The following is a 27,914-nucleotide window of genomic DNA, read 5'->3' as shown; positions in this document are numbered from 1 at the left end:
GAGGCGCTCCCAATATTATATGATCCATCGAGCTTATAGAACACCACTTCAATTGTTTAAAATGGGATACAAAACAGATTCCATGTGTCGTAGATATGTAACATCGGACGCAGGAATATCTCATGTGAGATGGGAAGGTCCAAAACTGGCTCCATTTTGGCAGGAGGTGGTGAATGTAATATCCTCTATGTATGTCTGCAATATTGATATGAGCCCTGTTTTGTGTCTGCTGGAATATACTGAGGAGGGCAATCTGCGCAACATATTGAGACTACTTTATCAGGCCAGCAAACTTTATAGCTTTAAGCCTGCTTTACACACTACAATATATCTTACGATGTGTCGGCGGGGTCACGTCGTAAGTGACGCACATCCGGCATCGTAAGGTACATTGTAGCATGTAACAGCTACGTGCGATTGCGATTGAACGTTAAACCGTTCATCGCATACACGTCGTTGAATCCTGACGAATTGCACGTCAGGTTGTTCAATGTTCCCGAGGTAGCACACATTGCAGTGTGTGACACCCTGGGAACGATTAACAGATCTTACCTGCGTCCCGCGGCTCCAGCCGGCAATGCGGAAGAAAAGAGGTGGGCAGGATGTTTAAGTCCCGCTCATCTCCGCTTTTATTGGCCGGCCGCTGTGTGACGTCGCTGTGACGCCAAACGTCCCTCCCACTCCAGGAAGTGGACATTCGCCGCCCACATCGAGGTCATATGGAAGGGTAAGTACGTGTGACGGGGGTTAATCGTTTGTGCGGCACATTCAACAAATTGAACGTGCCGCACATACGATGGGGGCGGTTACGATCGCATACGATATCGTATGCGAAATCGTAACATGTAAAGCAGGCTTTACATTGGAAGGAGCATCATTCCTCCCCCTCATAATAGCTGAATTTATTCACAAAATAAACAATTTGCTTCATCATGAAAAATGTATCTTTTCAAAAGAGTGGCAATCCATCAAGATGTGAGTCCTCGGGCTAGACACTTCTAATCTTGTCCCTTTATCGCTCACCTGGTCTAGAATGCTATTTAATTTTTAATGTTCAGTATTGTAGCAAGTGGTGGGGTGGGCTGGCCGATGGGTCTTCTATTCTTCTACAGAACATGTCCCCTTGTCTCTAATCTCAGGATACCGGTATTAGGAGTTTCCATGCCCATTGGGGTGTATAGAAAGAAGATTTTTCAGCTCACCTGCTGTCTGAGTGTTGAAGTCCACAAATGCACGGCATCCACCGGGAGGTCCCAGCCGGTTATACGAGGGTAAGGACTAATGGAAGAAAGGATCCGGCACGATTATATTATAAAAACATCAAAAATCTTTATTTCCATGGTTAAAAAAGTACCGATAGTTAAGACCATCGGGGTACCTGGAATTAAGTTTTAAAATCCATTTTGCTTCTGCAAGAAGAAGAGCCTGAAACCAGTCCCCCCCTCGGGGGGGTCTGGGTACATATTCAATCCCGGTAACAACCAATGTTGAAAAATCTGCCAAATGGTGCTCAATAAAATGTCTGGTCAGGCCAGATAAGGAGCGTTTCCTAACCAATATGGCATAATTCACAGTAGTAGGATCTGAAGCGGTTGATGGTATTCGGGTGTGCTCTGAGATTCTGGTTCTAAGGGCTCTGTAAGTGCAGCCGACGTTCCTCATTTAATCAAGGAATCCTTGCTCCTCCTCTCCCCCTTTGTTCATCTAATGGAGTAACCTATTTCAGTAGTCTTGTGTCACAGAGAATATGCTTATGATTAAGGACTCTCTTGTTTTTACCGCAGTCCGAAACGCGTTAAGTCTCTTGTGAGGTACACCGCTTGGTCTCCACAGGTACTTTTTTTAACCATGGAAATAAAGATTTTTTTTGTTTTTATAATATAATCGTGCCGGATCCTTTCTTCCATTACTCCTTACCCCCATTGGGGTGTATGCCTGCACATCTTGGATCAGCATAGCCCATAATTGTTAATATACAGATCTTCTATGTCTTCTGTTAGGCTGCTTTCACACTGTTTTTTTAACATGCGTCATGAACGTTTTTTTGCTGTAAAAGTGGATCCTGTTTTTACAAAGAAACGCATGCAAGCGCATGTTATTTTGCAGGATCCTGCCACTTGGCGTTTATGGGCGGGCATTGAAGTCATGTGATCCGAGTGAGGGGAACTGAACTTGACAGACTGGGAGCCGGCATCTGACAGCTGCGGAGGCTTGTAACCAAGGTAAACATTGGGTAACTAAGCGAAGTGCTTTGCTTGGATACACGATATTTACGTTGGTTACGAGTGTCCATAGCTGCTAAGAGCCGGGCTGCCTGCTCCCTGCACACGTAACCAAGGTAAACATCGGGTAACTAAGCGAAGCGCTTTGCTTGGTAACCCGATATTTACCTTGGTTACGAGCGTCCGCCGCTCTCAGGCGGGGGAGAGAGGGAGGGGGAGAGAGAGACTGATCACGTCAGGCTGGTTTCTGGGCATGCTCAGTAGAGCAAGCAGCATCCTGTCTATCAGCATGCCAGCGTTCACATGCGTTTGCGTGCAGTATAGTCAGGATCCAGTGAAAAACAGTATTTGGACGCAGCTCAAAAACGCTACAAGTAGCGTTTTTGAAAAAAAGTTAAAAAAGTTAAACTGCAAGTCGCTGTAACGCACGCAAACGCAGGTGAACGCATGTTTACACGAGTCCATTGCAAATGCATTGAAATGAAAACTCATTTGCACTGGATTCGTTTTTGCGTTAAAAAACGTTCATGGCGCATGTTAAAAAAGCATAGTGTGAAAGCAGCCTGACACGGACAAATTCAATAAGCTGTTGGATATTGGATTTGAAATATTTTGGGATTACATTTGATACAAATAATCTGTGCGAGTCGGGTTACACTACCACCCCAGACTGAATAGAGGGGCAGTACAGAAGGGAGTTACTTGTTTAACAATAAGACATTTCTTTATGATTTATGTGTTCAAATAAAAATTAGCGTATCTGATTGGAAAAAAAAGTTACCTTTTTGTTTTTGAATCACTTGACCTCTGTTTTTATACCATGCTAAGTCTTCGTACGATTTCCTATACGTCAGTTGTTGGTTATCTGCTTTAATAAGTACAGAATATCTAATTAAATCCACGGAAGGGAACCATATATGAGTGATGTCTATAAATATAGATCCTCTCTGTAAAAAACCAAAACGTTTTAGTAACCAGTAAAAGAATTCCTTTATCATTCTTGTTGGTGCTTTTTTGTTGGAGTTCCAAATTGATGGAGACATTATCTTGATGGGACGATATCTAAATGGTCACCTCTTCTGAAGCTTTATTTTTTGAACTAGGATATTATTTAGAATCATTCTTCAGGTGTAAGATATTACAGGAGTGTTCCCTTCCTATCAGAGGACTTCTTGGCCTTGGTCTCTTAGGTGCTGTCATGGGTGAGGGAGAAATTGATAATAACTTACCGGTAAGTTGCCTGAAACCCATGACCGCACCCCTATTTTTCCCTCCCTCTGGCTTATGGTTATTGATGGTATTCAATTTTCCCTTCTCACAAGGTAGAATGGGCTTGAGTGGATGTATAAATGACAAGAATAATGAGAATAATTTAGGTGACTCCTACTTAACTTCTCGGAAACCACATTGAAGGACGGGGGAGTTTCCTTTGTATTTTGTGCTCTTGGCTTCTGATCCAATATGACGGGTAGATCCCACTCTTTCAGGTGCTGTGATGGGTTTTAGGAAAATCAAATTATCAGTAAGCAATTACCACTCTGTGTTGTAGATGGGGCAGTGGTCTAAATGCTAAGGTGGGTATAACCCTGCCCACACCACTGATTGGCAGATTGCTGACAATTCAGTGTGCAAAGAAAGCTGCCAATCTGTACTGGAGGCGGGGTTACACAGATAACCTGGTATAATATGTACGTGAGACTTAGTCAGGCAGTGGTGATCTCCTGATGATAAAACACTGTATTGAAATTACAACACGCAGCCCAGTGAGGGACACATCTCTGAAATCTGGATCTCTGCCCCTAAATCATGCTGCTTTTAGATTAAATGCAAAAAATCTGCTGACAGATTCTTTTAAAAACCTTTTTTCAGTGCAGTACATTTGTTTTCCTTCTAAATCACTACATAATGATTTGTGACTACAGGTGCAGAGAATTTATGCATTAAACTGTCTGAGAAGTTGCAGTCAAAGACATCTAGCAAGGTTATCATAGCCCACATGCCTCTCCTGATCTGCTGCTTACAGGTGAGCCTGACACGTCAGACAATGTTCCCATTCTCCATGCAGGATATAAGATATGTGGTTACCTAATGTCTGTCTTCTGCTTTCCTTACCAGGGGCTGGGGCGGCTCTGTGAACGCTTTCCTGTGGTAGTTCACTCTGTAACGCCATCTCTTCGGGATTTCCTGGTCATTCCTTCTCCAGTGCTGGTGAAACTGTATAAATATCACAGCCAAAATCAGTCAGGTAGGCTTGGGTTCATTTCATTATTGTAAAGTTGAATCAAGACACCGGTCCATCAAGTTCAAGCTATGATCTATTGTGTTGATGTAGAGCCAAGCAAAAACCTCACGAGGCAGATGCTAATTGCATATTAGGAATAAAAACATTTCGTCACTCTTCAAAGGTCAATAAGGCTTGATCCCTGGATGAATGTCCCATCCCAGGGTCTAATACCCGTAACCTGTAATATTCCGTTAATCAAAAAAGGCATCCAAGCCCTTTTTAAATATATTTGCTGCATCAACCATCACAAAATGGTGTGGCAGAGACTTCCATAATCTCACTGCCCTTACAGTAAAGGATCTGTGGTGATGATTAAGGGTCACCACACACGGCGAGTAATACAGAGCGAGTGGAATGCGATAAAAAATTGCATTCCACTTTGACCAATGTTACTCTATGGAGCCGCTCCCATGAGCGATTTTTTTTTTTTTTCTCTCAGCGCTAATCGGACTGAGAAAACAATCGTAGCATGCTGTGGGTGGAATGCGATCTGTTTCACTTGCACCCATTCAAGTCTATGGGGCGAGAGAAACATCGCATTGTACTCGCATTACACCGGTGTAACGCTAGTGCAGTGCGATTCTCGCATCAGCCGGCAATTGAGGAGATAGGGAGATGAATCCCTCCCCCCCCCCCCTCCGCAGCACTGGCCCTCCCCTCCGCAGCTGTGGTCCAATTGCGTGATCGGACCACAGTCGCATGACACTCGGCTCCTGCTGTGCTGCGAGCGTAAGCTGAGTGTCATGCGAGAGCTCGTACTAATCCCCGTGTGGCCTCAGCCTAAACCTTCAACACAGTCATTGATTAAAGGGATTTTTCACTTCTCGGACAACCCCTTTCTCAGAGTATTTGCCCCTGTTAAAATGAAAACATTTCTATTCACCTCTGGCACAGGCGCCATTTCAGTGGTGTCTGCACTAGCTCTGCCCGGGGTTCACGTAATGTTACTTTTCATGAGCTCTGTGCCCAATAAGCGCCTGCTTCTTTTCCCCGCCTTCGAACAAATCGAACTTCAAGAGGAAGTCGAAGCTGTGGCTGCTCCATCACTAAAATTGATACTTCGGAAGGCGAGGAAAGTAAAGCTGGCGCTTATTGGGCGCAGGACTCGTGTGACATAACAACATCACATGAGCCCATGGAGAGCGAGTGCCAACACTGCTGGAATGGCGCGAGAGTTAAGTATGTGTCCCCTTTAAATTAACCCCTTAATGACCCATGACGTACTGGGTACGTCATGGATCGTGTGCGGTTAATCCCCGCCCCCTGCCGTGGGCAGGAGGCGGCGATCCGCGCACATATCAGCTGTTTTCAACAGCTGACATGTGTGCCTGCTAGTATTAACCCCTTACATCTCGCTGCCAAAATCTGGCATCGAGATGTATATGCGCGCCGCCATTACAGTGACTTACCCCGCCTCCATCGGAAGTCACGTGACATGGATCACGTGACTGTCAGTGGTTGCCATGGTAGCACAGGGTCATGTGATGACGCCTGTAGCTAACATGAGTCACTTTCTCTCAATGCCGGAATACAGCCGGCAGTGAAAGTAAAGCACCATATCTGCAGTTCTCAGCTCTGTAGCTCTGATCTGGAGATATGGCAGAGCGATCGGATTGCTGATCGCTATATCCCCCTAGGGGTACTAGTAAGATAAAAAAAAAAGTTTAAAAAAAAAAAAAATTAAAAAAAACCTAAAAGTTCAAATCACCCCCCTTTCACCTCATTGAAAATTAAAGGGTTAAAAAAATAAAAAATGTACACATATTTAGTATCGCCACGTTCAGAAATGCCCGATCTATCAAAATATAAAATTAATTAACCTGATCGGTAAGCGGTGTAGCTGCAAAAAAATTAAAAACGCCAAAGTTGTGTTTTGGTCGCCGCACATTTTGCGCAAAATGCAATAACAGGCGATCAAAACATAGCATTTGCGCAAAAATGGTACAGTTAAAAACGTCAGCTTGAGATGCAAAAAATAAGCATTCACTGAGCCATTGATCCCAAAAAATGAGAACGCTACGGGTTTCGGAAAATGGCGCAAAACGTGCGCCACTTTTTTTGGACAAGCTTGTGAATTTTTTTTAACCCCTTAGATACAAGTAAACCTATTCATGTTTGGTGTCTACAAACTCGCACCGACCTCAGGCATCGCAATGACACATCAGTTTTACCATATAGTGAACACAGTGAATAAAATATCCCAAAAATTATTGTGCGATGACACTTTTTTTTTTTTTGCAACTTTTACGCACTTGGATTTTTTTTGTAGTTTTCCAGTACACTATATGGTAAAACTTATGGATTCATTTAAAAGTACAACTTCTCCCGCAAGAAACAAGCCCTTATATGGCAAGATTGACTGAAAAATAAAAAAGTTATGGCTTTCGGAAAAAAAGAGAGGAAAAAAAACGGAAAAACGCAAAATGCCCAGGGGCTGAAGGGGTTAAAAACAAACACTCAGATTAAGAAGGCGTTGTTCAAGTAGTGCACATCCCCTTTAAATTTTCACAAGCTTCATTATAACATGGTGTATACCCCTGTGGGCTTCAGTCTATTACATCTATTGTGAAATTAGAGAAAAAGTCACCACTTTTATTATGTATTTTAATTCCAGCTCTTTATACGTGTATAAATTGACTTTACAATGCATAGCAATCAGTTAGAAAGATATCATGTTGTTATAGATACGGTTAAGGGGTACTTCACACACAGCGAGATCACTACTGAGATCGCTGCTGAGTCACGGTTTTTGTGACCTCATTAGCGATCTCGCTGTGTGTGACACTGAGCAGCGATCTGGCCCCTGCTGTGAGATCGCTGCTCGTTACACACAGCCCTGGTTCGTTTTTTTATTGTTGCTCTCCCGCTGATAAGCACACATCGCTGTGTGTGACAGCGAGAGAGCAACAATCCTGAATGTGCAAGGGAGCAGGAGCCGGCGTCTGACAGCCTGCGGTAAGCTGTAACCAAGGTAAACATCGGGTAACCAAGGTAGTTTCCCGATATTTACCTTCGTTACCAGCCTCCGCAGCTCTCACGCTGCCAGTGCCGGCTCCCTGCACACACTAAGGTAAACATCGGGTAACCATACCCGATGTTTACCTTAGATACCAGTGTCCGCAGCTTCCAGACGCCGGCTTCGTGCAAGCGCAGCGTCGCTTGCACGTCGCTGGGAGCTGGTCACTGGTCGCTGGTGAGATCTGCCTGTTTGACAGCTCACCAGCGACCATGTAGCAACGCAGCAGCGATCCTGACCAGGTCAGATCGCTGGTCGGATCGCTGCTGCATCGCTAAAGTGTGATGGTACCCTAACACTCTGTTTAGGGGCAATTGTCCCACATAATGATGTACTTTTAGCACTACATGAAAAAGGTCTTCTTTCAGAAAGTTTACTCCTTTACACCAGCATACCCTCTTATGTATATTACCTGTGAGATTACGTAGATATTAAAGTCTTTATGCACCTCACTTTTTCATTTCATTTTACCTTCATGAATATGAGTTTTGTATAAATTGAATAGTGTATGCTCCCCCCCTCTAATGTGTATAGCTAATTTGTGTTTTCCTAACATTTTTGGATTGGTCCTATTGGATATAAACCCATCCTGTATTATATATAAAGATATTTCACTATGTTATGTGTTCTTTATGGATTCTGCAACAAATGGTAGTCACTTCACTGAGAAGCTTCATAGACCATTACTTCTTGGAGTATAATCGTGTACAGTATACTCTACCCAGAATTGTCAAGGGAGTTGCAAATAAAGCCTTATTTGTGTGCATTATTACCCTCCTGTGTTACCTAAGTCTCTAGCATTACAAGGGAGAAATTGGTAACAAACCTACCATTATTATTATTATTATTATTATTATTATTATTATTATTATTATTAATAACTAATGATGAGATGACTCTGCTCTTTATGTCTCTCACTACGGCAAAGCTGATAAGTGAGCTAAATAAAGCAGAAAGTATGCGTGTATTATGATAGCTTTAATAAATTTGTTATTGTGGGTGCTTTTTACATGTGAATAATCAAATAAGAAAAAAACAAAAAAAAACAAAAATATATTTTATTTTTAAATGTTACTTTCTGAAAACGGTGTTCTATATCTACCTTTGACACCCAATCACATTCACCTTTTATTCTCAGGGGGTAACGACATTAAGATCAGCATCACAAATGAGCACTCCGAGTCAACCATGAACGTTATCCATGGTAGGAAGAGCCAGCCCTCCATGTACGAGCAGCTGCGAGACATTGCCATTGAAAACATCTGCAGGTATCCGTTTGTCAGCTTCTTAAAAATCCTATTTGAAATGTATAATAAACATTGGGTTAATAAGCACAATCTACATTTGCCTCTTTTGGGGCTCTGCAGGGTAAATGTGTAGCCAGACACAACATTCTCTGGCATTACCTGAGGATCGTCTCTCTAATATGTGCTTCATGTAAAAGGAATACAAAAAAAAAACCTAACCAAAACAATCTATGGCATACCTGTTCTACACATTTACTGTATTTCATCACGGTTTTTCTCATTTCAGGTGTTTAAAGGCCGGGTTAACTATTGACCCAGTTATTGTAGAAGCCTTCCTTGCCAGCCTATCCAATCGTCTTTATATATCCCAAGAGAATGAAAAGTATGTTTTACTGGTTATTGAATAAAATAATGGAAATTACTCATTTATTAATGGATATTATTAAAAGAAATAAAGCAGATGTGTTTATGAATACAGAACAGATTGACTCTGCAGAACATAATCTATCTGTCTGTAATAGTGAAGACCCTTCATAATATTTAATCTCAGAAAAGTTTACACATTGAAGTGCCCACTTCTTCTTCTTTTAGGGATGCCCATTTGATTCCTGATCATACAATCCGTGCTTTGGGTCACATTGCTGTCGCTCTGAGGGATACCCCAAAGGTCATGGAGCCAATTCTTCAAATTCTTCAGCAAAAGTTTTGCCAGCCACCATCACAGTTAGATGTGCTGATCATTGACCAACTGGGGTGCATGGTTATAACCGGCAATGTAAGTAGATGAATAGGCAATAAACCGTTCCACAAATGATGACTTACTGCCATTGACTAGCTACTTAGTGGCTCATAAGTGAAGAAAGAAGCTGTTCTTGGGAGGGAGGATTAGGGCTACCGGACGCCTTTGGGTGCAACACTTGTCCTGCAACCATAATTCACTTGGTGTCACTTGAATATCTCAGGGCAATAGAAGTGAATGGGTATGTGAAGGTACTGTGTCTGATTTCAAAAGAGTCTCAAGAAGTCCAATGGTGTCAGATTTTTTTATTACGTGCTTGTTACATTACCCTCTGGGTTACAATACAAACCTATTCACTTGCATTAAGATGTACCAGCGATACCTAGCGAACCTTGGATACATGACAGGTGTTGCTTCCAATGTCACCTTGTAACTCCAACCTTAAAGGGAATGTATCGTCAGAAAAAAAAAAAATTAAATACCTGAAAAAATGTAAAGTAATATTATTTTAATGTTTTGTTTAAATATTATTTTCTTTTTTTAATTGAGCAAAATGTAAAAAAAAAATTAAAAAGTTTAATATTTTCCACTGTTTCCACTGTTAAACACTAGGGGGAGCAGCTTCTGAAATCCTACAGAAATCTCACTGTAGGAAAAAGCTCACGTTACAGCTTGCAGTAAAGTGGGCGGAGTCTGCTCTCCTGTGTGTGGTGGCACGCCTCCACCTCCCAATCTGAGTGTTTACAAAGGATAACAGAGAATGACATGTAGGGACACAATGCAGAGCCATTTTGTTGGTGACCAGAAATGTCTAAAGTGTCACCAAGGACAGCAGGAGTATCACACAGGATAGGATTAGATACACGGCTCTGCAGACAGTATCACACAGGAGAGGATTAGACACACAACTCAGCAGACGGTATCACCCTGGCTAGGATTAGACACACAACTCAGCAGACAGTATCACAAAGGCTAGGATTAGATACACGGCTCAGCAGACAGTATCACAAAGGCTAGGATTAGATACACGGCTCAGCAGACAGTATCACACAGGCTAGGATTAGATACACGGCCGTGCAGACAGTATCACCCAGGACAGGATTAGATACACAGCTCATCAGACAGCATCACCCAGGACAGGATTAGATACTGTCTGATGAGCTGTGTATCTAATCCTGTCCTGGGTGATGCTGTCTGCACGGCCGTGTATCTAATCCTGTCCTGGGTGATGCTGTGTGCACGGCCGTGTTTCTAATCCTGTCCTGGGTGATGCTGTGTGCACGGCCGTGTATCTAATCCTGTCCTGGGTGATGCTGTCTGCTGAGCTGTGTATCACCCAAGAGAGGATTAGATACACGGCTCAGCAGATAGTATCAAACAGGAGAGGATAATACACAGCCGTGCAGACAGCATCAGCGGCGGTACTCGCATGCAGTGGGGCACGGGCACACATACACAGCAGCGGCTAGCAGAGCGGTGGCTGGGGAGAGCGGAGGGAGGAAGTGTCATCGGAGACGGTAACGGCGGGGGGAGGGGCGGCGGTAGCAGTAACGGGGGCTGGGGAGAGCGGAGGGATGGGGTGTCAGCGGAGACGGTAACAGCGGGGGAGGGGCGGCACTAGCGGGGGCTGAGGAGAGCGAAGGGATGGGGTGTCAGCGGAGACGGGAACGGCGAGGGGCGGCACTAGCGGTAGCAGTAGCGGGGGCTGGGGAGAGCGGAGGGAGGCGGTGTCATTGGTAACGGGTGCAGGGGAGGGGAGGGGAGGCGGCCTGTACTCACACATCCCGGCGGTTGACAGGGGTGAAGTGGAGCAAACAGCATACGCTTTGAGCTCAACGATGATGGTGCTGAACTCCTCCCTCTGCTGTGATCTGGACAGCCCAGGGGGCGCGTCCAGGTCACAGCATACGCCCACTGTAACGTTAAACATAGGGTCGGATAGCGACCACTATTCTCTATGCACAGTGGCTGCCATAAAGGAGTGTGTAACTGTCGTTACACACACAGCAAATCCAACATGGCCCCCAGTGCATACAGTAAAATTAGAATAACAGAAAAAGTAAATAAGCTACGATTTTCATTTTGTATTAGAAATACTTGATTTCAGAATCACTATTTTTAATACAAAAATAAAAAAACGCGATACTGTCCCTTTTAAAAATATAATTTAAGAGTTTCTTCTCTTATACTTGCTTGCACTTTTGGATAATGCAAAGTTTAAAAAGGTTAGCTACTACTTTTTATTGATAGCCTATTTTTGGGTTAGGCCATCAATATCTCATCGGTAGGGGTCCACCTCAGCTGATCAACTGTTATCAGTGGCTGGAAGTTTTTGAATACTGCAAGATGAAAATAGCTCTGTCAAAACTGTATTATTCAGGAGTGGGAGCGGTGTGCATCTGCATTACCTGGCCATGGCCAGTCTAGAAATAACGGAGCTGCTGTGTTTTGGCAACTTTGGAGAATGTCTGGCCATTGCTGGTAACAGCTGACCTAGGGAGACGGGTCACACCTCTCCCTATCAGATGTTAATGGCCTATCCTTACAGTAGGCCATCAATAGAAAAGTATTGGTCAACCCCTTTTAATTAACTGACAGTGTTTTTTCCTTAGTTTTTATGATACTTGCCATTTTCTTTACAGCAATATATTTACCAGGAAGTGTGGAACCTGTTTCAGCAAATAAGTGTGAAGGCCAGTTCGGTTGTATACTCTGCCACCAAGGACTATAAAGATCATGGATATAGGTATGATACACCTATCTTTCTGTGGGATTGCATCTTGGGTGTTATTGGATGTTATATATGTTCATATTTAAAGAGTGTCTGCCAGCAAAGTGTGACTGTTCAGGTTCAGGCACTCTGTGCAGTGTGACATGGCCAAACATTTAACTGCATCTTCTTGTTTTCCCTGTATATATCCTCCTCTTCTTTGAGTTACAGTTCTTGCTTCATAGAGCCAGAGAAGAGAGGAGATAGACGGCAAACAAGACGGCAGCTGGGAAGGTGCAGTTAAATGTTTGTCCTCGCCATGATGCACCGAGAACCTGTACTTGATTTGAACAGTCTTTCTTTGCTGACAGAGCCCCTTAAACACATCTGGCATTTCTTCAGATACAATAGTTTCTTATTCATCTATTTCCTTCCTTTTTTTGGGCAGACATTGTTCCTTGGCTGTAATTAATGCGCTGGCAAACATTGCAGCCAACATCCAAGGAGAGCTAGTAGATGAGCTACTGATGAACCTACTGGAGCTGTTTGTACAACTGGGTTTGGAAGGCAAACGAGCCAGTGAGAGAGCCAGTGAGAAAGGTCCGGCACTCAAGGTGAGACATTTTATATAGTATACCTTCGAACAATTAGGATACGCTGTTGTGAATGGCAGCATTCAGGTGGTGTTAATACCCTGTTGGCTGTTTGTTGCTATGTATGTTGTAATATATGACATATTGTATTTTAGGAAACTGATGCATTTTGAGTTGTTCAGTAGCTGTTGGTCTAACACACAGTCTGCTGGCTTCTATTCCTCCCAAATCAACCCCCCCCCCACACTCCCTACCGCTCCATAAAAATTCACACTAAGTTTGATTGATTGCATTTCCTTTTTATTAGGGAGAAAGGGAGTCAGATGCATTTTACAAGTTTAAACTATCTGCTATTTCATCATTCAGTGGTAATTTTGACTACAGACATGCTTTTTGCCTTAATCTCCCCACACACTTTATATGGCGTGGCTGGCAACTATCTTGTCTTGCCCAACTCTCCCCTACACAGTAGCAGTTCTGTATTCTCTGTGAAAGAGTCACTGCCAAATTTCTCTGGCGGCAGCTTATCTCTTAGAGAATACAAAGATCAGCAGTCCTACATAAGTAACACCAGATTCCCCACCAGACGTCATCTGTCTGGAGGGAGTTGGACTGTTGGTCTAACCCATCACTATTGGTGGGTTCAGCTGGCGTTCGTCTAGTCCAATGTGTATGGGGTCTTTTTGTAGTCCTCAGTATGAAAACTGCTGCTTTTAACTAGTTTTACAAGTCAAGCATTCTCTCTTTTGCTTGCTCCCGATCTTCATCCACACCCGAAGCATTCACAGTTCGTGAAATTTGTGTTAATGACAAAATGTTGACCTAAATAACTTGGTAGTTGCTAAATGTTTTCCTCCTTAACGCTCCATAATGCTCATTGATCTAATGTTCGGGATATATATATTTATGAAGATTACTTCCTTAGCAATTGAATGCCAGTTTGGCAATTCCTCACCCCTTTCCAGTGATCTGTTGTTATTGCCCAGAAAGCCACATCTGGCTACGTCATGGGAGATGTAATTTAAAGTGGTGAAAAAAGAATGGAACTCCATATAAACCTATATTGTGGTCTGGGAGCGAGTCCCACTTGTATCATCTGTATACCCTTCATCTTTTATATGGGCTGAAGTTGTCCTTGAGACCATCCCTTTAAAGCGAATATGTTAGCAGGGTTTCTCCCTTCATGAACATGTGGCTCTTTCAAAGACAAATCCACCAATTCCTTGACATGGCTGATCCATTCCTCAGCTCATGAGAAATCGTTTTAACGGATATGCAGATGAGGCTGAAGTGCTCCTGGAAGCTCTTCTCAGTCCTCTGTCACTGTAGCTCTTTTCCCCACTCAGCGCTGCCTCCTTCTGTCACTGTAGCTCTTTTCCCCACTCAGCGCTGCCTCCTTCTGTCACTGTAGCTCTTTTCCCCACTCAGCGCTAACTCCTCCTGCTTGCATGACAGCCTCTTTGCTTGGAGACACACAGTATAGGAGCTGTCAGACAAAACCAGGAGCAGGTGGCTCTGGATGTGGAGAAGAGCTGGAGTGACTCAAGCTGGTTAAGAGATTCGAAATGGCAAAAGCCTTTCCGCCTCATTTTCATATTAATTTAAATGTAGATTTTTAAGCAACAGAGGAGCAGACTGGCTATGTAAAGGTAATACTTGATTAATCTTTGACAGAGCTAGATTTGGCTATAAATAGTTTGGCTGGGGATATCCTTGCTGGATGGTGTGTGATGAACGCGGTGGCCCTGGTTAGTGGAGCGCGAGACTACTATTCATCTGTCTGCAGCTCTTCCATTGCTTGTGTGAAAGATGTTGGCTGGGGGCGATGGTAGATGCAGTGAGTGACACCAGCGCAGCCCCACAGCCTCTAGCACCGCCCTCAAATGAGGTGTCACCAGGGGCAGCCGTGCAGATAATTACTAAGTTTTTTGCATCGCTGTCCCCTCAGGTCAGCTATGACCATGGTTATTGAAGCGCCCACATGCTATTCATCTCTTACAACAGCTTCCATTGCTTGTATTAAAGACCTCTGTTGGGGACAGTGCTAGATGCAATGAGTGACACCAATGCAGCCCCCAGCCTCTAGCACTGCCCTCAAACATAGTGTCATCAAGGGGCGACACTGGTGTCGCTCACTACTTTTAGCACTGACCACTTATGATGTTAGGGTGAACTCTTAACCAGAGGTCACTTTTTGCCTGCTGCCTGGCCTAATTGGTGTGGATCGTGGGCTTGCTTGAAAAATGAGATCAGACACACAGTCGGATATTCATCTTTTCTCGATCGAGTTCGGCCCAAGACTGGCTTTATTTCAACTGAAACATGCCCTGATATAACCTAGGAAAGGGGCATGGTCTGCTCTACAGTGGCCATGCCCGCATGTGTCCATTGCTCAGTGAGTTGAAGAATGTGTTAGTCCATGAGCTGATTGGTGGGCGTATTCGTAGGTGGGTCTATGACATCATTGGATGAATCCATGGTGATGCTGATGAGAGGGTCTGTTGTCATCTGGTAGATCCATGCTGATGGTAGGGTCTTTGATGTCATCAGTGGCCATCTTAGTTATACCTGAAAACCTGGCTAATGTAAGGCAAATTAACACAATTCCCACAATTTCTTGTCAAGAGGTTAATCAAGTATTTGATCTAATGGCTCTCCTCAATAATGACACTTAAGGCCGCTTTACACGCTGCGATATCATGACCGATATCGCTAGCGTGCGTACCCGCCCCCATCGGTTGTTCGACACGGGCAAATCGCTGCCCGTGGCGCACAACATCACGCGGACCCGTCACACTACATACCTGTGCAGCGACGTCGCTGTGACCGGCGAACCGCCTCCTTTCTAAGGGGGCGGTTCATTCAGCGTCACAGCCGTGTCACTCAACCACCGCCCAATAGAAACGGAGGGGCGGAGTTGAGCGGGACGTAACATCCCGCCCACCTCCTTCCTTCCTCATTGCGGGCGGACGGGTGAGGTTCCTCTTTCCTGCAGTGTCGCACATAGCGATGTGTGCTGCCGCAGCAACGAGGAACTACATCGCTTGCTGCAGCAGCAGCGATAATCAAGAATAGGGGGGCATGTCACCGATGAGCGATTTTGAACGTTTTTGCGACGATTCAAAATCGCTCATATGTGTCACTCGCAACGACATCGCTAAAGCGGCCGGATGTGTGTCACAAATTCCGTGACCCCCAATGAGATCGTTTGAGCGATGTCGCAGCGTGTAAAGCAATATATGGAGAGAAGGTATGCACGCCAGTGACTATGTAAGGGGAATATATGAAAAGCAGAAACTGCTGTGTGAATACTGACATGAAAAATCCAATAGCTATATGTAAGAATATAGAACAATGAGAGACAGGGCAGCACTCACCGATAAACTAGGACTATTTTATTTTTTAATGCTGACAGGTGAGACGGACATGAGGGAATGCAGGGAGGGGAGCACGAGGATATGTAAGAATGAAAATATGAAAAATGGAATCTGCATTACTGCCATGAACATATGAATAAAGAGAAATTTAGCTATTGAATTGATCAATGCAACAGAGCCCCAACACTACGCCAAAGTATTTCTCTACGTTGGGGTCCCTAGCTTGTGTGTGTCCTCTCATGCAGTTAAAAAACTTACCGTGTATGGGAAGCTGAGACCCAGGCTATATATGCGTATAATGTGGACTGGCAATAGGTGTTGGTGGTGCCGGGTTCACAAATGAAAGACTACAAATCAATCTATTGCCAGTCCACATTATACGCATATATAGCCTGGGTCTCAGCTTCCCATACACGGTAAGTTTTTTTAACTGCATGAGAGGACACACACAAGCTAGGGACCCCAACGTTGAAAAATACTTTGGCGTAGTGTTGGGGCTCTGTTGCATTGATCAATTCAATATCTAAATTTCTCTTTATTCATATGTTCATGGCAGTAATGCAGATTCCATTTTCATTCTTACATATAGCTATTGGATTTTTCATGTCAGTATTCACACAGCAGTTTCTGCTATTTCATGTATTCCCCTTACATAGTCACTGGTGTGCATACCTTCTCTCCATACAGTGTAGATTTTTTAGGTTTTTGCACCCAGTTCAGACTCAGAAGGGTGTTCCAGACGTTATTTCTTGATTGCAGCGTGTAAAGCGGCCTTTAGTTTGATGACGGTGCTAGAAGCAGTAAGGGACACCAGTACCGCTTTTGTTGGCACCAGTGCTAATGACACTTTGTTTGAGGGTGGTACTATGGGGTGGTGCTCGTTTCACTCATTGCATCTAGGACAGCCCACAGGCAACGTCTTTCACACAAGAAATGGAAGCAGGCACAGAAAGATGAGTAACATACTGGTGTTCCACTAACCCTGGCCACCGCGTCCATCACACATCATGCAGGATCCATGACATCCTCAGGGGGTGACAATGCAAGAAACTAGTAAGTAACTGCAGCACTACCTCCATTGATTTCCTGTTCCAGGAGAGGCGATGGATGCTGTGGGGAGTGACTGCAGCCCCAGCCTCCTGTGATGTCTTCATTTGAGCAGAGTCTTAAACAAATGTCAGGGGAAGTGCAGTAAAAAAAAAACACTTTTAGGTATTAGAGAAGAGAGAAGTGTAGAGGATTGTATAATTTAAAGATGATTAGAAATGTTTTTGGGGATAAAGGATAGTTAGAAAATACATTTTAGGTGTCGGACCACCCCTTTAATGCCGGCATAATTATCACTGCATAATGATTATTTATTTTTGAGAGAGCACGTCTGATTATAAAGTTGCGACTTTTCATGTGGCAAATATGTCAAGGTCTTACACCCACACTAGACAAGGGCAAAGTCCCATAACAGAACCGGTAAGGTTTAGCTTGCAGGATCAGAATGTACATTGATCGATGTTCTGTTTATCTGTGTGCTTGAATGAGAAATTGCCTTCATTTATTGATCTGATATTGTGTACATTTAGGCATGCTTCATGTATCCACTGCGGAGAAAGCATGGCAGACTCTGTAGTGATATCAAGAAACTTGTATACGTTTTACACATCTTTTTAGATACAGTGTATGTCAATGGTGATGGATTACAGGTGACACATATTAGAGAGGGTCATGTTGTTGCTTTTAAAGGTAACCTGTCGCCAGGTTTAATCCTTATGAGCTGTGGCCACCATCAGTGAGGCCTTATATACAGTATTCCAGGGGCGTGCTAACATGCTATTCAATGCCCATTGCCCAGCGTCATCAGCAGTGACATGCTTTAGAATGCCAGGGTTTAGGGTCAGTGGGCACGATCTGAAGTCTCGGAACGTCCGGTCATGCAAACTAGACCTCTCTGAAGCTTGGACGCGTACACCCGGCTTCATAGATCATAGCCTGACACTATGCACCTACATGTGTGAATAGCGCCCCATGCAAACCTTTTTGTGTGCAATTTTAATACTATGCAATTACCACCTCCATAAATTGGTAGTTTTTGAGTTGTTGCTCCATCAGTGTTTTGCCTCCATCTTTACTAAGGGGTTTTGCTGCATCCTGTTAGTGCATTAGATTCTGTGGCCCGGGCAGATAAATACTGTTGCCCTTTTGGTGCTATGAATAAGTGTTGTAAAACAAAGACAAGTGTAACAGAATATATCAGGATTGTACCAGCATTGTCCACAAGCTGTTTGAGTGTTGGATGACATATTCAACAAAATTCTTTTTAAAAGTGTTAAATATGCTGCGACTTGTAAGCCTCTTGAACGAGACTGAATGCTGCCATCTATTTTCAGGCTGCTTATGTAGTCATAAAATTTCGACGTAGTCCGTTTTTAACTGCTGATTAGGCAGTCTTCCTATTAGTTATACCAATTTTATATTCAGCATTTATTTTTGCAGAGTCAGCATATTTCAATTATGTATCTTTAAAATTATATTTTATTTTATGTTAGTACTGTATTTATTCCTTAGTAAACTGCATTTTATAGAAAAAAACAGGATATGACTGGAAGAAACTGATGGGATTTTTTTACATTCATCCGCACACCAAAATTCATAAGCATCACGTTACCTTGTTAGAAAATTTAATTGCAGAATTTTTTTATTTAAATGTAATGACCACAAAGTAAAATTATAGAAATAAAGGCAAATGCGGTTCTCCTCTATCTGGCTCTTTCAAACATATTTGGAGATGTTTGCTTGTATTATGTTATTGAAATGTCACTTTCTTAAAGCACCGCTACAGCATTTTTGTTTTTATTTCCCAGCTGGGGTTGTGCTTTAAATTTAATCCCCTGACCCTTGTCTTATGCTCACATGTTGACATTTTCATCTGTTTCCAGCAATTTGTGACCTGCCGGCAGCTCCACTGTTTCATGGAGGGTGCAAGGGGTTACAACACAATGCAACTCTATGGGAGCCTCGTTCTGGCTCTCATAGAGATGCATTGGGGACTTTTGGCTTAACTGGCCAGTCAGAGTTAATGGCACAAGAATGGATGAAGATGGTGGTGGGTGAGTATAATACTTGGGCAGGGGACTTTAAAGCGCCACTCCAGCACTGAACCCCCCCCCCAAAATAAAAGAAAAAAAAAAATATAAGAACTCTTCATTGGTGCTTTAACTGAATGGCTGCTCTTCTTCCATCTCACCTTTCAATATGTTTTGTACTAGGCTTCCAGTAGTGCGGGTAACCTGGGAGTCCTGATTCCTGTAATTGCAGTGGTGAGTACTTCTGCTTTTTATTATTCGCTAGCTGCCACAATCTAGCTGTGAGATAGACCTTCAATATGAGATCGATGGTGTTCTGATACCAGGCGTTCCCACCAATCAGCTGAAATCTGCTCTCCATCAAGTGAATGAGCGATAAAGTGCAGTTTTGACAGTAGCTATTAAAGGGTTTCACCACAAACAAAGTTAAGTTTTAAGTTAATTTTTATCAGTAGATCTTGGAATAATGTAAAGTTCCACAATTGGATGTGTTGAAAAAATATGTTCCTGTGCTGAGATAATTTTTACATGTGCCCCTGCTATGTACTGTGTAATGGCTGTGTCTGACCTACAGGGATGTGGTCTGATCATACCACAGCTCTTGGGCAGGGGAAGAATTTAAAAGAGTATAAAGAAATTTACGGTATGGGATGGGCTGATTCTTTTTGTGAGGTAAAGCATTTCCCTACATTTAAAAAAAAAAAAAAATGTTTTACCTGAAAGAACAAATCATTTGCAATCCCGTTGTGTAATGTCTGTATACTTTTTTACATCCTCCCCTGCCCAAGAGCTGTGCTATGATCAGACCATGTCCCTGTACGGTCAGACACGGCCATTACACAGCACATAGCCGGAGCACATATGTAAGATTATCTCAGCACAGGAATATTTCCGTTTTTAAAACCATTTAAAACAATTGTGGAAATTATTATATCAAGATCTATTGATTAAACTGAACTTTTGTTCATCTGAAAACCCCTTTTAAGGATTGTGTGGATTTGCTGTGTTCTGCCCTGTTTATTTCTTATATATAAGCCTGCAGCTGGAGCAGATTTTAGCTGATTAGTGCCGGAGTTCCGAAAGTTGGACCCTCCTTTGATTTCATATTAATCACCTATTCTACTGACCATCAATATTTCAGTTGTTGGTAACCCTTTTAACTTACAATATTACATATATGGAGAGTACATGATAGTGAGTGAGAGGACCACAATTGACTACCACTGGTTTCCAAAAACCCCACAAAGAAACACTTGGGCCTCTTTGCTGCAGTTCTCAGGCATAAGTTACTGGAAATACTACACAACAAAAAGTACAAGAAAATTGGTTTTCTTAGATGATTTTCTTGCACAAACTGCTGTATAGATTAGACCTGTGACTTTCTGGCCAGTCCACTTAAAAAGTTCATTAACTACCACAATTTGTTGGTTTTCCCAGTAGAGAGAAATTGGTCAATAAGTTTTCCTTCTTGCCTTTGTTTTAAAGAAACTTTTACAAAAAAGATTTTCACATACAAGGGGTTATGAAAATACATTTTTAAAGAATTGGTCCACTTTTGGACAACCCCTTATTAATGGCTTCAGGTCATCCAGGCTATATGGGGGTTCTCCTTAGCCAGCGATGCGTTCCCCGCTGGTCTGCTGGAACACAATGCTGAGTAGGGAGGAACAGCGCTGGTCTGAGAGTCAAGTTTTTATTTTTTAACCTCGTTAGTCCAATTTAATCATTTGTCAACCCCTTATTAATGGGTCCAGGAAAGGTCATCCTGGATATGTGGCGCTCCTGTTTAGTCATTGATTCATTCCCTGACGGTCTTCTGGGACACAAAGCTCAGTAGGGAGGAGCAGCGCTGGTCTGAGAGTCAAGTTTAATTTTTTCATCTCCTTGGCCCAATTTAATCATTTGTCCACTTCTAGACAACCCCTTATTAATGGGTCCAGGAATGGTCATCCATGATATGTGGTGCTCGTCCTTAGTCAGCGATGCGTTCCCCGCCGGTCTACTGGGACACAAAGCTGAGTAGGGAGGAACAGCGCTTGTCTGGGATTTAAGGTTTATTTTTTCACCTCTCTGGCCCAATTTAGCCAGTTGACCACTTCTAGTCAATCCCTTTAAGGCTATTTTCTCTGTATAATAAAGCAAGAAGTATAATAATCAATTGTGTTGGTTTCTGTTGCAAATTGCTCATCGTATTTCATGTTTTTGTGTGCTGCCACTGTATACTCAACTCTTGGGTAATTTTTCCAGTTAACGGCTTTGAGGACATTATACGAGAAGTTAATGGTTACATTGCTAGCTGGAAAACAAATATTTAGTAAGCTTGCACAAGCCTTGAAGTAAAAGTGCTGCCAATCCCAGCTTCATCTGAATCGCATCAGGTTCCTTAGAACATGGCCCTTTCCATGTTTATGTATTGATAATTTGCATAGACAAAATTACTAAGACTTGGACTTTATTAAAGACTGTTATAAAGGCATTGCAATATAGTACACCAGGTAAGACAATTTGTGTCAGGCAAGTATTGTATTACACCGTCTAGTCCGTCATCTACATATTTCTCATTGTATTATTCCAAATGAATATGTTTCTCTTGGTTCATACATAGTTCAGTTCTGTGGGTCGTATAGAGGGTTCAATTATATTCTGGCCATAACCTTGCAATAGATGGGACAAACCTTTGCCACATCTAATTATTTGTCTCCAGCTCTTTTGGATTTATAATAAAATACATCTAAATATAAAGCATGGGCTTAGTTATGGGACTGATTCATGATTTGGTAGGATTGGCAACTTTTCCGAAAAAGACAAGGCAATCTGTGCGATGCTCATATATGAGAAACACAAAAGGGCGGTCCATGATTAAGCGATTCTGGATGGATAACGGCAGGAATCCCACCACGGTCACCGTTCCTGCCTGTGTGCCTTCTTCATTCACTGTGATGCTGCCTTGTTGCTGAAACTATAGGATTATATACTGTATTAGCAGAATTTCCTTAGGGAAATATAGCAGGCATGCAAAATCACAAATGGACAGAGTATTACATAAACATGAGCCTACAACATGGGAAGTGCAGTATTTTTCTGACCTACCCCTTACACCAGAGATTAATGGTTGATTGATATTTCCAGGCTGTGCAGTGTAAGTAAAGGGCTGACCTCCATGAAAGTTTCTTGTGCCAATAATAAGCTAATCTTTTAACTTTCATTTTGACTTTAGATGTAGTGAACCGTAACCCATGGCCACACATTTCACCATTAGTATGGACATGGCTGTCACATATTCACCATGTAACTAAAGTTTCATAAAATCCAATGCTTTTATGATACTGAGTTAAAAAATATCTATTGATGGTGTAATGGCAGGTCACCCACCACCCATACAAGTCTATGGACCTTGGTGAAAATTCCACTAGAGAAAGAAAGATGTGTCAAATTTAATTGGCTAACCTTGTGCCTACATTGCAGTACCGTGTTTTTCTGAAACTAAAACACTGTCTTTTAATATTTTTTGCCCAGAAAAAATGCACTAGGGCTTATTTTCGGGGTAGGGTTTATTCTCAGGGAAATATTGATATTACCGGATGTGGTGTGGGTGCGATCTGATGTGTGATTGTATGTGCAATCTGATGTGTATGTGCAGTCTGGTGTGTGTGTGTACGCAATATGGTGTGTGTGTGTGTGTGTGTGTGGGGGGGGTGGGGGGGGTGTGTGTACGCACGCAATATGGTGTGTGTGTGTACACAATATGGTGTGTGTGTGTGTGTGTGCGTGCGCGCGCGCGCTCATGCGCAATCTCCAGGTTTTACGGCGTCTGGTCAGTATGATTGTGGGGTCTTCGGTCTTCTTTGGTGGTGTTTGCTCTCTATAATGAAATGTCCTGCAGTATTCTTTAACTTTTTTAGCTGCACGGACACTTCATTATTGATCTGCAACTAGGGCTTATTTTCGGGGAATGGCTTATATTGAAGCCTTCTGCAGAGCATGCTGAAAATTTCTGCTTGGGTTTATTATTGGGGTAGGGCTTATTTTTGGAACAACACAGTAGATAGCTGTTAATTTATGCCACATTCTAGTAGGAAATCGGTTGACCATGCCTTTTCTTTGATGCCTTTAAATAAGTGTCCTTTGTACACTAAAATACTGATGTAGATATTTTAATGATTCCCCACCAAGATTCTTTCCTTCCACCCTAAAAACTGTCTCACCAGTGTCCAGAAAGGGAAAGGTCGATTCTGTGCCGTCTATTAAAGTTGTTTGACATAAAGAATGCGGATATTCTGTTTTTAGCCCTCCTAAGTAATTTACTATATAAAAGATAAGAGTGCTACGTCCAATACCAAAGTACTACTCACCAGGCCGATATTGATGTCTTCATCTGTAATGCCTGAAAAATCTGCTCGACTTGTGAACAAGTCCTTGACTCCCATGTTGCTTAGGGCATCCCTCAAGTTGTATTTCTTTTCTAGCTTGAAACGTGGTATATGAACTTCTCTTGTCCTAAGAAGAACAATTACATTTGCTCCATTTGATCTAGTCTATTGTACAAATAACAAGGAAGGATATATACCGTAATACTCAGCACATTCTTCTTCTACCCTACTTAGCAGTTATCCACAGAACTGAGCTTTGACTTTTCTAATAGATTTCAATTTGTTTTGACTTAATAATGTTTCCCTTTCCATGTGGATTCTAGTCGACTTTGCACAAACATATCCAGTCCATTTTATTCTTGTCCTCTTTAGTTAAAGAGCTATTCCCATTTTTATAAAATGGGTAGTGCTTGGAAAAAAAAAAAAATTAGTTTTGCAGTTTACCGTTTATTAAAATTTTCAGCCCCTCTTTTTTCTTTGCAGACCGACCACCAATTCTGTCTTGCAGTGGTGGCCAAACATGGATAGTGCTTATGACTAGAAAAGAGCTTGTAAGGGCTGCCCTGAAACAGGCTGGGATCACTGGCATGCACTGCTAGCTATTAATCCTGGCCAGCTTAATCTCAGTGTTTTACAAGCTAGACAGCAGCAGTGGTCGGTTTTTCGAGACAACGAGCTGAAAAGTGTTAATATCTCAGGAACGGATTCAAATTGTAGTAAACAGTAAATTGCTAAATTCTTCGTTTTTCTAAGCACAATCTGACAATACCCATATCTGAATTGGAGTAGCCTTTTGAAAAATATCAAGATGATGAAATTCATAGTTACTTTTTAGTATGAAAAAAAGGTTTGCTAATACATTTTGGTTACCATTGTGTTTTCACTACCTAGCTCCGTATTTTTTTTTCTTCTTGCTATCACTACAATTGTGGAATTGGCCTCTAGATTTAATTAACACACGGTCACCGTGAATACTGCTCAGAAACTGACTGCATTATTGTACATCTCCCAGGTCTTCTTTGCAGATTTGGGTTAATAGCATGTGAAACCTGCCCGGTGCCTGCACATGAAACCGTGCTGCTGGGAGGAAATTAACTTTAATCCTCTCGTCAGCGTTCTGGGGTCAGTCACAGGGGTGGCGCCGGCGTGGGTTCAGTCATTGCCCTGTGAATTGAGAGCTGCTGCTGTAACCACGCCACCACACTGACTGACAGCTTGTTCTAATACTGAGCGGCTGTCAGTCAGTGTGGGAGGCAGTGGGGGGGGGGATACACCCGCCGTTCTCCATACACAGAGCGGTGACTGAACCTGCATCGGCGCCACCCCCCGTGTCTAAAATTGGGTGCTACTAGGAGGATTAAATTTGTTGTCATCCAAGCAGCGAGGTATAATGTGCAGGTGCCAGAATGCTTTCAAACACTACTAAGCTGCAGATTAACCCCATATCTAAATACTAATAGCATTTTTTCTCTTGCTGGGTTCAATTTACCAATAAGCAGGTCACAAATTGTACCCCTCTTATGGCCCCCATTTGGCAGCTGTATTCTTTGGAAGCGTAGCCATAAGTGTTCAATTTTTATTCAGCACAACTGTAGTGAACATAAAACTTTGTATAATGGCCAGTTAAAGAAATGAATTGTCTATGTAATACAACACAGGTCCTCCAGAGCAAGAGACGCTCATTGTAGCCGATCGCCTGGCATCCAGGAGATGAGGATGCTCAACAGAAGACCGCCACGATCTACTAACTCAGACTTCCCTAATGGGGTATATGATAACCTGTGCGTTTGTATATTATTTTATACAATGGAATCTCCACACCTGGTTGGGAGTTTTCTTTTTTTATATCCTTTTTAGTGGTCTCTTTTTATGAATCGGTCAGGAAGCTCTCTTGGCCAATCGGAGTGACGTGTTTTTCACTAGAAGACACACTTGATTGTCAGCCAGTTTGGAAGTGCCAAGGGCTGTCTATTTATATTATATTAATTTTCCTTATGCATCTTATCATGTAACAACTTCAATGGTTTCTATATTTTATTCCGATCATGTTTATCTAAAAACATTTTGTTATGGGAATTTTGTATTTTACCTGTTGGTCATGCTCTTCTGCCATCTTTCTATCAAATGTGGGCTGAGTTGCTTCTCCAGGAGCTTCATACCTGATAGTTTGTGCGGCATCACTATCAGCATGCTTATATTACCAACATAGGGCAACTGCAGAACGTCACAATCCAATTCAGAATCCAAAGCAACCAGAAAGTTTCCTTTCAGCTTCATCATTGGAACTTTTACCACTTCTTTTTCACTAACACGAAAATTTGCACTGTAGGTTTGCTGTAGTGAGAACTTATTCTCCCACGTCCCTATGTGAAAAGAGAAAATATTCCTTCACCTTGGTTTTAAAAACAAATAAGTAATTAAACCTGTTATTAGATTCATTCTGCCCAAAGCACAGGCAGAGCCTAACTGTGATTGCTTCCAGTTTAAAAACCAGTGGGAGGCTATAAGGGGAGACCTAACTAATTCAGCGGAGCTCCCAGTACTTCTCACTACTACATTTGACTGACCGGTCAGTCCCACCTGTGCACATAAAGGGAGACTTTTCAATTAACAGGAGTAGGATGGAGCCTTGCACCGGAACATTCAGGTCTCTTCTTATAGTCCCCCGCCGGCTTTTCAATCTGTTTTCTCTGAAACACTGCAGTATTTCAGAGGAGAACAAACTTGGATACAATCACACAGGCTCTGATTCATGTTGCCTGTGGGTTGGGCAGCAGGAATCTAATTACAGGTCCCTTTAAGAAGATTTAACATAACTAGCGCAAAGGAGAGGTGCGGGACCAATCAGATTGCGTGTCTTAAATTTTAGTGCTTGTATGAAAATAAGCGCAACCTGATTGGTTGCAATAGATTACTCCTTCACTTTTCGCTTACACTTGCCTCTTTTGAATGAATAATTGAATAACATAAGGGTACTACTTACCTTTGAAATAGATGCAATTAATAAGTAGCATTAGCATATTGGGGTTGAGGTTGGCAATTGCCTCCTTTATGAGCCCTTTGGTGAGCTTCTGAATGCGCTGGTTAACCTTCTGGAGAAAAGCTTTTTCTTCAAAATCGCCAACTTGAGCCTCCGCATAGTAGAAGTTTTTCAGATTATCTTGGAATTCCTTACTAATAGGGAAATCTTTCCTAATGAAAATGTCATTGACTGATCTTAAGGTATAGCCAAAGTCTCTCCGAAACAGCCTGTGGGTTAATTTCCGGAAAACCGAGTGGAGAGTGGTTTTGTCATACTTGGTGCTGGCGTTAATATATTCTTTAAAGCCTAATGTGGAGAAAATTTCAGTCTGAGTCTGCCCTTGTGTTCCCATTGAGATTGTAGCCATCGCTGTGGACACCCCAACTGGAGCCAACAAGACATTATCTGTTGCGTTTGTATTATCTCTAATAGCACGGTAAAGATTAAAGCCAAACTTTGCATTAATAATGTTAAGCCTCTGAATCCTAGTTTTCCCAGGAAAGAGTTCATATATATTTCCTTGGGTTTTGTCATCATCTTTGATTTCCGGAAGAGCATCAATGATTTCTGAGTAGTCGTCATCTTCACCTAATATTTTATCCAAGTCTAGATAGTCCTCATCATCGTCTCCTTCCGGTATGAGATCGTTGGTCACAGTTTCGTCTTGTAGGTTCAATTCACTTTGTGATGGAAGACCCCGCGCTCTCAAAGAATCTGCCCCATCGCTTTTAGCAAAATGCTCATTCAAGTCTTTGACACCACATAATGCCGAAGAAATAAGCAATAAGCTTGTGGTAAGATGTAGAAGGCCCATCTTTGGAGCAGCGATTCTGGAAAAGCAAAGTTAATTTTAAATATTATCCATAAGTATGTATCAACGGAACAAGATCCACATCTTTTGGGACCAACACAATCAGTTTTTGTTTTGTTTTTTTTTTCTTTTTGGAGGGGGGGATTGATGTAGTATCCTTACCTGAAGGCTACTGCTTGCAACTGCTAGATGTGGAAAGCGGAGCTGTGGCTCAAAAGTGCTAGATATAACCTTTGCCACCTTCCAGAGTAAACAGTCCAAAACATCAAACGTACACAGCAGTGCCTGTTCAGCTAAAGTCCTTTCCTCCTTGGAGGCCCCCTTGCTCCCTCCCTGTCATCCCTCCCCTTTTATTTCCTATATTTCTTTTGTCAAGTTTACAATAACAATCTGTGTGGATGTTTTACAGAGTTTGAGAAGTTTCAGGGATTATTTGTACTTTGTGA

At 42.5% G+C, this 27,914-nt stretch overlaps 2 protein-coding genes across 3 annotated transcripts in view; one reads left to right on the top strand and one right to left on the bottom strand.

Moving 5' to 3' along the window:
• The window catches only part of PI4KA (phosphatidylinositol 4-kinase alpha), a 268,461-nt gene that overhangs the window by 81,460 nt on the left and 159,087 nt on the right, over positions 1 to 27,914 (top strand). For both annotated transcript variants that reach the window (XM_075321257.1, XM_075321249.1), the window contains exons 12-19: positions 4,145 to 4,245; positions 4,338 to 4,467; positions 8,661 to 8,790; positions 9,056 to 9,151; positions 9,361 to 9,544; positions 12,151 to 12,254; positions 12,667 to 12,832; positions 19,449 to 19,499. In XM_075321257.1, coding sequence (XP_075177372.1) covers positions 4,145 to 4,245; positions 4,338 to 4,467; positions 8,661 to 8,790; positions 9,056 to 9,151; positions 9,361 to 9,544; positions 12,151 to 12,254; positions 12,667 to 12,832; positions 19,449 to 19,499 — 962 coding nt within the window. The remainder of the gene's footprint in view (positions 1 to 4,144; positions 4,246 to 4,337; positions 4,468 to 8,660; positions 8,791 to 9,055; positions 9,152 to 9,360; positions 9,545 to 12,150; positions 12,255 to 12,666; positions 12,833 to 19,448; positions 19,500 to 27,914) is intronic.
• Positions 21,719 to 27,484, bottom strand: SERPIND1 (serpin family D member 1). The gene is made up of 4 exons (XM_075341786.1): positions 26,619 to 27,484; positions 25,725 to 25,998; positions 23,618 to 23,762; positions 21,719 to 22,224 (listed from the first exon to the last, which is right to left on the bottom strand). Exons 1-4 carry the CDS (start codon positions 27,469 to 27,471, stop codon positions 22,033 to 22,035), a joined length of 1,464 nt encoding a protein of 487 aa, XP_075197901.1. The 5' UTR covers positions 27,472 to 27,484; the 3' UTR covers positions 21,719 to 22,032.

Source organism: Anomaloglossus baeobatrachus, chromosome 1 (genome assembly GCF_048569485.1).
Source record: "Anomaloglossus baeobatrachus isolate aAnoBae1 chromosome 1, aAnoBae1.hap1, whole genome shotgun sequence".
Classification (NCBI taxonomy): domain Eukaryota; kingdom Metazoa; phylum Chordata; class Amphibia; order Anura; family Aromobatidae; genus Anomaloglossus; species Anomaloglossus baeobatrachus.
This window is presented reverse-complemented; position numbering and strand designations above follow the sequence as displayed.

Coding starts and splice junctions, on each gene's coding strand:
- SERPIND1 (XM_075341786.1), bottom strand. CDS start 27,471: ATGGGCCTTCTACATCTTACCACAAGCTTATTGCTTATTTCTTCGGCA. Junction 23,763..25,724: donor CAGAAGAGCATGACCAACAG/GTAAAATACAAA, acceptor TGTTCTTCTTAG/GACAAGAGAAGTTCATATAC. Junction 22,225..23,617: donor AAGACATCAATATCGGCCTG/GTGAGTAGTACT, acceptor ATAATCCTATAG/TTTCAGCAACAAGGCAGCAT.